This window comes from Rhamphochromis sp. 'chilingali' (genome assembly GCF_963969265.1).
Source record: "Rhamphochromis sp. 'chilingali' genome assembly, chromosome: 10".
NCBI lineage: Eukaryota > Metazoa > Chordata > Actinopteri > Cichliformes > Cichlidae > Rhamphochromis > Rhamphochromis sp. 'chilingali'.
In genome coordinates, this window is record NC_137937.1 from 32,219,471 (window position 1) to 32,229,480 (window position 10,010).

The 10,010-nt window shown below is 39.3% G+C and overlaps 1 protein-coding gene across 3 annotated transcripts in view; it reads right to left on the minus strand.

Moving 5' to 3' along the window:
* The window catches only part of nf2a (NF2, moesin-ezrin-radixin like (MERLIN) tumor suppressor a), a 32,416-nt gene extending 22,746 nt beyond the window's left edge, over positions 1-9,670 (minus strand). The window contains exons 1-5 of one of the 3 annotated variants that reach the window (XM_080893519.1): positions 9,562-9,653; positions 8,964-9,069; positions 7,755-7,880; positions 7,515-7,637; positions 1,554-1,637 (exon numbers count right to left, since the gene is read on the minus strand). In XM_080893519.1, the coding sequence (XP_080749645.1) occupies positions 1,554-1,637; positions 7,515-7,637; positions 7,755-7,880; positions 8,964-9,053 (423 nt within the window). In that variant the 5' untranslated portion in view covers positions 9,054-9,069; positions 9,562-9,653. Of the gene's footprint in view, positions 1-1,553; positions 1,638-7,514; positions 7,638-7,754; positions 7,881-8,963 lie in introns of all 3 variants that reach the window. The other 2 variants (XM_080893520.1, XM_080893518.1) reach the window with 2 other exon arrangements.
* Positions 9,671-10,010: the final 340 nt, after the last annotated feature.

The window sequence follows — 10,010 nt, forward strand, 5'->3', positions numbered from 1 at the left end:
AGTAATTTTAATAATCTTAAGTAAAAACCAACAAAATTAAACCCTAAACCTAACCCTTGGCAAAAGCCACTCTGGAAAGGTCAGTTTGAGCTGGCATGAATAATCCACCAGTGCAATTAGTTGCATTTTCTTCCATTTTGGGAATCTTCAATGATTCACATTGATTACATTCTCATTTCTCAGGCTTTGATTTGTTTAAATCAACATTTATGCAAGTCTAGCAATCTGAATGACTGTTCAGCCAATTCCATAACCGGCTCCTAGACAAATGGCTCTACTACAAGCTTCTTCCATATTAGTTAACAACATTTGTATTTTTATGTATATTATTAGTTAGAACTAGAGTGTACAATAATTATTGAGGATCTAAAACTTATCTGGCCTATAAATTTGCTATTTCCCGAAATATATCCATTTCAGCATTTATAACGACCGATAAATGAACTACTGAATTTGAGTAAGAGACAGAAGAAACACCTTTCAACCATGTCATGACTAAGTGTTACATAGTTTGTCCACCAGAGGTCAGTCTGCAACTTCCTTGTTGGCAAGTTGTTTGGAATGTCATAAACACAACAACTAACCACGTAATCCATCAGTCACCCTATCGATCTCATGCATCATCATAGTCTTGCCTTTGAAGAAGACCTCAATATACCCAACCTCCTTCACTTAGACAGCAGCAATCTGGATCAATTAAGGGTGATTTATGACTTCTCTGTCGGGAAACCATTTGCTGCCAACTGCAGGATTTTTCCACAACAGTATTGCATCCTTCAAGGTGATAACCCCTATTACTACAAAGTTCCTTGTTCTTGTTACAGCTTGTACACCTTACTTAAAAGAGCAAAATGCTAAAGCCATGAAACTGAACAATGGACTATTCTTTCACACCTGTTTAGTAACGAATGTCATGCTACTGTTTAATGAAAATGGATTGTGCCATTTTATTTAGCTGAGATTTCCTGCTGCCTCCACACCTGCTGGGTGGCTGCAACACCCAGCTGGTGCTTTAGGAGTGTAGCTAATTCTATGTTTTAGAACACTTATTTTAAAAAAAATAAGCTTGTAGCTAGGTTCTTGGTTTGTATACTTCAGCTGAGGTTGTGTAGTACCTCATGAAAAAGGCAGAGCTCTAATATCCTACCACTATCCTAAAGACAGTGATCTCTCAAGGAGACTTTTTTACCAAGTTCCTTCCTGTTCATAAAATTCCACCTCTTAGTTTTGTAAAAACAGCCAAAAAACACTGGAACTATCAAGGGAAAATGAAATATGCTCTTCTGGTCCTTATCAAGAACTGAACAGCAGCAATCTGGATCCACATAGGATGATTTATGGCTTCTCTAGGCAAAGCCAAATATGAGAAGATTATAGAAGTCAAACCCACAGTTCATAAGAGTAAACAGTACATGCAGTACTAAATTCAGGTACTGAACAGAGAAAATGCCATTTCTTCTGAAATCCCATAAAATAAATCCATGCTGTTTACAAGTTCATTTTAGAAAGTTTTTAGTAAGCTGCATCCACAAAGTCCCAAAATGAGTACCTACCTTAGCGTGGACAGCATAGGAGGCCAACAGCACAGACGCCTCAGGGGGACAATGAATCTCTTCGTCAAGGATCTTCTTTTTCACCTGAGGAGTACCGAAATATAACCAGCTTTACTTTTTTCCTCTGAAGGCCATAGAAAGCTCTTGAGATCTTGGTACATACAAAAGAGGGCCTGACCCTGGCTATGTCAGGCTTTTTAATCAGACAGTTTCCATTTTTAACTTCACAAAAAAGTTTCCATTCATTGGTACTAAACCTGGAACCACAGACTCTAACTTTATAAATATGAAGCTGTCATAAATGAAGGTGTGAGCTTGTAAGACATTTTCTGTTTAGAGTAGATTTTTCCATTTGATAAGGTCTCAGAGACCCGACAGCTCAAAGCCTCAGAGAACAGTCTCTATTCATCTCTTCCTGAGAACCATCTTTCTTACCTAATTTTGTGAAGAGAGGCATGGACCTTGCTTAAATAACACTTGAAATGTGTAGAACGAATGAGTATAAATATACCCTGACAGAAATAGCTTTCACAATTGGGTAGCAGTACATCATGTCAACACATGCGACCATCTTTGCTCTCCTTGATCTTCTGAGTCTCTTCCTGCATGATTCAACCTGATTTCACGAGATTCCCACAATCATACTTAGCAATTTCTTGTGACTCATCTGTTTTATTTGAATTATGACAAAATGTCAATTTTATGTGTCTTTGAGCATATTACCATTATAAAGGCAGTGCTTCAAAGCAGATTATGTGTTTGCTTGATCAAAGATGGTTAAAAACAACAGTGCCAAGGGATGTGTTTATTTCCTTACATAAATGCAGTCTTCAAACCAGGTAACTTAACTTTCAACTATCACTGCTACAGTGTTTGGTATTTGATCACTTTCGAGAGAGGTCTGGAAACAGGATGAAGTGTGCCAAATAAATACAGTGGGGCAAAAAAGTATTTAGTCAGCCACCGATTGTGCAAGTTCCCCCACTTAAAATGATGACAGAGGTCAGTAATTTGCACCAGAGGTACACTTCAACTGTGAGAGACAGAATGTGAAAAAAAAATCCATGAATTCACATGGTAGGATTTGTAAAGAATTTATTCGTAAATTAGGGTGGAAAATAAGTATTTGGTCACCTCAAACAAGGAAAATCTCTGGCTCTCACAGACCTGTAACGTCTTCTGTAAGAAGCTTTTCTGTCCCCCACTCGTTACCTGTATGAATGGCACCTGTTTGAACTCATCATCTGTATAAAAGACACCTGTCCACAGCCTCAAACAGTCAGACTCCAAACTCCGCCATGGCCAAGACCAAAGAGCTTTCGAAGGACACCAGGAAAAGTATTGTAGACCTGCACCAGACTGGGAAGAGTGAATCTACAATAGGCAAGCAGCTTGGTGTGAAAAAATCAACTGTGGGAGCAAACATCAGAAAATGGAAGACATACAAGACCACTGATAATCTCCCTCGATCTGGGGCTCCACGCAAGATCTCATCCTGTGGGGTCAAAATGATCATGAGAACGGTGAGCAAAGATCCCAGAACCACACGGGGGGACCTGGTGAATGACCTGCAGAGAGCTGGGACCAAAGTAACAAAGGTCACCATCAGTAACACACTACAACGGCAGGGAATCAAATCCCGCAGTGCCAGACGTGTTCCGCTGCTGAAGCCAGTGCATGTCCAGGCCCGTCTGAAGTTTGCCAGAGAGCACATGGATGATACAGCAGAGGATTGGGAGAATGTCATGTGGTCAGATGAAACCAAAGTAGAACTTTTTGGTATAAACTCAACTCGTCGTGTTTGGAGGAAGAAGAATACTGAGTTGCATCCCAAGAACACCATACCTACTGTGAAGCATGGGGGTGGAAACATCATGCTATGGGGCTGTTTTTCTGCCAAGGGGACAGGACGACTGATCCGTGTTAAGGACAGAATGAATGGAGCCATGTATCGTGAGATTTTGAGCCAAAACCTCCTTCCATCAGTGAGAACTTTGAAGATGAAACGAGGCTGGGTCTTCCAACATGACAATGATCCAAAACACACCGCCCGGGCAACAAAGGAGTGGCTCCGTAAGAAGCATTTGAAAGTCCTGGAGTGGCCTAGCCAGTCTCCAGACCTCAACCCCATAGAAAATCTGTGGCGGGAGTTGAAAGTCCGTGTTGCTCGGCGACAGCCCCAAAACATCACTGCTCTCGAGAAGATCTGCATGGAGGAATGGGCCAAAATACCAGCTACTGTGTGTGCAAACCTGGTAAAGACCTATAGTAAACGTTTGACCTCTGTTATTGCCAATAGAGATGGACCGATCCGATATTACGTATCGGTATCGGTCCGATACTGACCTAAATGACTGGATCGGATATCGGAGAAAAATAAAAAATGTAATCCGATCCATTAAATATCACGAAAGCACCTCACAAAACTTGCAACACGCCGTAACTCACCTCAGAACGTTAGCATGTCGGAGCAGTATGCATCACGTGATAGAGCGGCTGTGGCATGCGGGACCTGTGGTCTGGATAGCATTTGGAGCTTCGCTAGCAACCTGGCATTTCATCTCCGACAAAGTTATCCCCGAGAGAAGTAAAGCAAGTGTGTAAGTCCATCTCTGAATGTTTGTAAAGCATTCCTGCGTTAAGCTTAACGAGCGACTGCCTCTCGCTCTCCGGCTGCTACTTCAATCGTGAAACTGCTTAAATGATCAGCTGATCGGCTTTTCTGTCGCGAGTCCGTCTTTGTTTTTGGCCCACTTTGCACCAGAAAGAGGAAACCAGCGGCTGAACAACAGCAGCACGTTTAAGCTTGATAAGCTGTTGTTAGAATTTATTTAATATTACTTTCTACACCAGGATCTTTTTCTACGTAGCTGACGCTGGTAACTGTGCAGGGGCGGATCTAGCAAAGTTTAGCCAGGGGGGCCGATAGGGCATTAACAGGGAAAAGGGGGCACAAAGACATACTTTTCTTTCTTATTCTCATTTAAAATGTCTAGCTTTTAATAAATAATTATCTGACACACAAAGTTTTAATTTGATGTAAAATGAATAGAAGTCAATTACTGTATATAGTGACTATTAAGTCTAATATATATACCCTAGTAAGCTATAGTACTTTTTCCTTTGGGAAGGTACCATCTGTGCAGTCTGCAATTTTGTTGAAGAAAGATGTTGAATCTATTTAATATTTCTTGAAAAATAATTGATTTCTGTGCATTTTTTTTCACACTGCATCAAATTAAGGTTGATTACGTCGATTAAGCATCATGAGGTGGCGCGTGAGGGGTGGTTCCCTATTTTTTATTTATTTATTTTTGTTGTTGCTGGGAGTTGGAACCCTATTAGTTAGGTTGCTTAATATTTACGCTAAGTACTCTTTAAAATACCAGAATAGGGAGGATGGTGTAGGTCTAAGTTTATTAGATTGATCAGTATTGCTGAACTATTAAATATTTTTTTTGTACACAGGTATAACAGAATAGCTTTAGTGTAGTTGTTGTTTTAAACTTGAGTATGAACTTGCAGACTTGCAAAATGCAGCAAGATATTTTAAAAAACAGTTTTGTTGATTAAAAAACACTATATCGGATTCATATCGGTATCGGCAGATATCCAAATTTATGATATCGGTATCGGTATCGGACATAAAAAAGTGGTATCGTGCCATCTCTAATTGCCAACAAAGGTTATGTTACAAAGTATTGAGTTGTATTTTTATTATTGACCAAATACTTATTTTCCACCCTGATTTACGAATAAATTCTTTACAAATCCTACCATGTGAATTCATGGATTTTTTTTTCACATTCTGTCTCTCACAGTTGAAGTGTACCTCTGGTGCAAATTACTGACCTCTGTCATCATTTTAAGTGGGGGAACTTGCACAATCGGTGGCTGACTAAATACTTTTTTGCCCCACTGTATTGTAAGACTTAAACATCATAGTCACATAGGGACCTATTAGACAGAGCCAGGAACTATGTACATAAAACAACACCATTTCATATGATCATTAAGATGCCCTAGGAATACCAGCTTAGATACCAGAAGAGCCTAATGACAAGTCCTAAAAAAGCACCAAATGATAACTAAAGGAGAACCACCCGTTTTTATAATATGTGTTATTTCTGCATCTCCAGGATTAACTGTTCTGTCTATGAATTCACTCTTTTCAGTGTCAAGAGTGGTAAACAGTTTGTAGCTTACAGAAAGACCGGTGCATGTTTAGTGTTGACTTAACTGTCAAGGATCACAATATTAATATGACTTTTTTTAATGGGCATGAATCCCCTATAACAAGGTCCCTCCTGATAAGAGTTCTGCTTCTCATTAGGTGTCACTACCTGAATAGCATCACCTATCAAACTAACTGAGTTTCATGCTTGCATAACTGCATACTGAGCACAAAATCTAATGGTAAGGTTAGATGGTGCAAACATACTTCAGCTGTACTTATATAAGACAATTTTATGCTTTTAACCTCATTAATTTGCAAAGCCAGTCATGCTGTCTTCTCTTGTTTTTGAACTAACAAAGGTGTGGAGCCAGAGGTGACAGCCCCTAATCATGGCATGCACTCAGAGGTTGACGCTGGAATCTGGTTTACAAATGAGACAAAGTTGTTGCTAAGATTACAGGCTGAGGTGACAAAGATGTGCATGTGTCTGTTTGTGCGAGTGGTCTAAAGTATGTGATAAGTGTCTATGTGTGTTGTGTGTGTGTTTCTATACGGGTGGGTGACCATTTCTGATAAGGACTAATCCACCTGACATGCCTGTGACACTAAACAGAGAGCACCTCTTGACATTATAGGAATTAATGAGAGCAAAGTAATAGGAAGACAAGCAACGCAATTCACTACACATTTGTATTTATTTCCCCTTGTACCTCTGCACTTCTTGTGCACTGCTGTTATTTCTTTGCTCTTGTCTTTTTTTAAGCAAGGTCTTCCCTTTGGAATAAATAAATTACTCCAACTACCTTTATACGGATTATGGACACAGAGAGACACTTTATATGCCTTAAGTAGATAAGTGCTCTACCCAAACACTGGAATGCACTGCAGTTGAAAGTCACGTTAAACTAGCACATTTGGCTAGATATGATGGGAGTGTTAGGGGAGATAAACATTCCATAGAGGATATGTTATTAATTGGGGCAATAACTGAGCCTTTAAAATCTAACTATTAATTGATAAACGTGGCCGGTGGCACTGGACGACAAGCGCACAGTTACAAATCCTATCTTGTGCGAGGGGAATGGTGTGTCAGGCTCTGCGGGAAATCCTAGAAGAGTATTAAAAGGATAGAAAGGATAGTGGTAATATGTTGTGCATTGATTCCAAGTGGCCGCACACAATCAGACCTAGAGAACAGAAAAAGTATATTACAGAGCCTTCTGCTCAAGAACCTAGGGGGAAAAATATAGATTCAGAGGCCCTGTTGCCACTGGATTAGAAGAGTAAGAAAGTCACAGAAAAAGCACATTAGCCAAATGCATGTTGTGCAAATGTGCAATGGATAATCTCCGTGTTGCAAAGTATTTTCAAAGCTTTAGGTGCAGGTTTGTTGGGGGGGGTTGTTTGTTTGTTTTTTTTCAGAAAGTTCCTCCTCTGATGTTGTGTTGTTTTAAAGGCTCAAACATGCCCACACCTGCACTGGAAAATGTAGAGAGAGAAAAAACGCTCTTCCCTATTACCCAAGTAATAATCCAAAATCCACGGTTCTTCCAAGACAAGCATGTTGTGTAGCTAATATCCTGCAGTAATTTTGACTTATAGAGCTGCTGAGATAACATAATGTCAGAGACAAGCAAAAGCTCCATAGCAAACCCAGAGGCCAAAGAAAAATCTGGTAAAATCAAATATTTCAGTGTGCACTACATATGTCCTGACTTACATTGACAATGAGAGAACAAATGTCTAAATGTACAAAATGATGCACATAAACAGCGTATAGTTACTTGTAGAAAGAAGAGATGTTGTGTGATATCTTGCACTAGCTCCTCCTCTGCATTTTCAGGGTAAAACTTGGCCAGGAAGTGAAAGGTGATGGGTTCTTCTTTTGGCACCTCCTGATCTAGAACCTGCAACAACAAATAAACAACTTTTTTTTTTTTTTTATTGTCATGACTCCTATATCTATATTAACAGCATTTACATAGCACATAGTTTTTTTTAAACAATTTAAGTGCAGCAGTCACCTTTTTGTCCATTTTAAGCCATGCAACTGTGTCCTTGATGTTATACCGGAGACCAAAGAACCATGTCTCTCTCAGTCCAAGAGTTCGGCACACCAAGTCAAAAAGATCTTTTCCTTTCCACTTGACCTGTAACACAGAAAAAAATAGGAGGGAATTTTGCATTCATAATATCCTGCATCTTTGTTATCTAGTCATACTGGCATTTCTATTACAACACTGGGTTCCAAGCAGAGAATCATACATGTTCTCCTCATCCTGCTGAGAGCTAAGAGGTAGGCATATCAGGGACACATATCCAATTTAGATTGGCTTTCATCTCTAGCCTCTGAGTTAACTTGGGTTGCAAGCTACTGTCAAGTGCTTCCAAGGCTGGCATGAAAAAATGCCCTAAGAACCGCAAAAGAATAGGATAAAAAACTCTCCATGCACAAGGAATGGCAACCTTGACCATGCAATACTTCTATGCAAGGCTGAAAGAACACTGTCTATATGACCAATACTTATTATGTGGTTCTTCTTCAACCCATAATTGATACAATCGTCATCCTAGCACAGAAAATAGAAACCTGTAACTCGGATGACGCTGTTATGTGTAATTACTATCTCTAAAGTTTAGTGGGGTTCCTCCCTTGTAAAAATTAAAAAAGGCATGGTGTCTGCAAGTCATTTTGAAGCCTTTCAATTCTCACATATCCCCAAGTCATTTGATAAACCCAAAACACCACACAAAGGCCAAAATTACATTTTAAAAAGCAGCATAAATCTCTGTTAGCAGATAAACTTCAGCAAACCTTATAATGCACTGACTTTTGCCACCAACTATTTCCCTGATCACATTGGTGCAGAAGACACAGATAAATATATAACAGATAATCATCTATTATATGTTATATGTTTATATATAATATTATACATAAACTGTAGTTGATATCACCATAATATCAGCTACAGCTGTTCAGTTCATGGGTCACAGTTGACTGCTGCCATCTAGTGTCGAAAAGTGCTAATTGTTTATCTTAAAAAGGAATGGACACCTGTACCCATTCAGTTACTCTATCCATTAGATTCTTATCAAGCAGTTGTAAATACATTACAATGCATAGCAATTAGTAACTAGTCGTTATTAGCAGTACCTGGCGTTGTGGCCACGGTCACTACAAATGTCGAAAAGTCTCGGCTCAAGCTGAATGGATTTAAGATTAGTCTCACCTCGCAGCTGAACTCCAGGTCCGACTCCATTGTGGAGATCCTGACGTTGAAGGTCTTCGCTTGTTTTCTCATCAGCGAGTTAAATCCCATTTTTGCTGCAAAGGCACTTGCCATGGCGAACAGTTCAAAAAAACTAACAATTCAATTGTTCAAAGTCGCTTCTACACTTACCTACAAACTGAGTGCACGGTCAAGCCATTTTGATTAACTTTTTTAACTCTCTGATGGAAACAGAAGACGAGTCATCCGGCATAGTTGAAAGATGAACACAGCTGTGCATGTGACTTTCCAGACTTAGTATTTATCGTTCATCTATCGCTGGATGCTCAAACGAGAGTTACATGAGTTTTTAAGACTCTGACTGGCATGTTATTGCTCTATTGTTGTCCCGCAATTACGTATTTATGTTATTTTTCCCTTTAACTGCCAAAAAGAAAATTATCAATATATTCATCCCAAGCAGATAAATACAGCGTAGGCTTGTTAGGCTTGCTATTAGTTAGCTAACTAAGATTACATATAATATGAACCCTTAAGTGGCGACAACTTTAAATAAATCCGTAAGAAATACGATAATGTTCACATTTATGCGTCTCACCCAAATCATTCCGTCTGGAGACGTCAAAACACTTAACTTGTTACACATGAACTACGCTAAAAAGGAAGCGAAACACCAGCTAACCGCTGCTAACCACTTGTTAGCCATCTCATCCAATGATGCATTCGGGTACCGCCCAAAATGTTGTAATGACAAAGTAGTACATAATAATGGCATTGACATAAAATGCCATTTTATTTTATGGCAGGGCAGAATGCTATTTATGGCTAGGCCATTATAAATGAATACTTGCATGCACTTCGCTTTCTTACTCTAAGACAAGCTCAAGGGGTTCACTTTGTGGTGACTAAATCCACAACTATTCTGGTGATCAATAAAAATGTTGTTGTATTTTTCAGACAAAAATGGCAGACCTAATTGTGTTGTGTCTCAGTTATGAGAAGCAACTGCTTTAGTCTGTGAAATGGGATCATAATCTGAATATATTT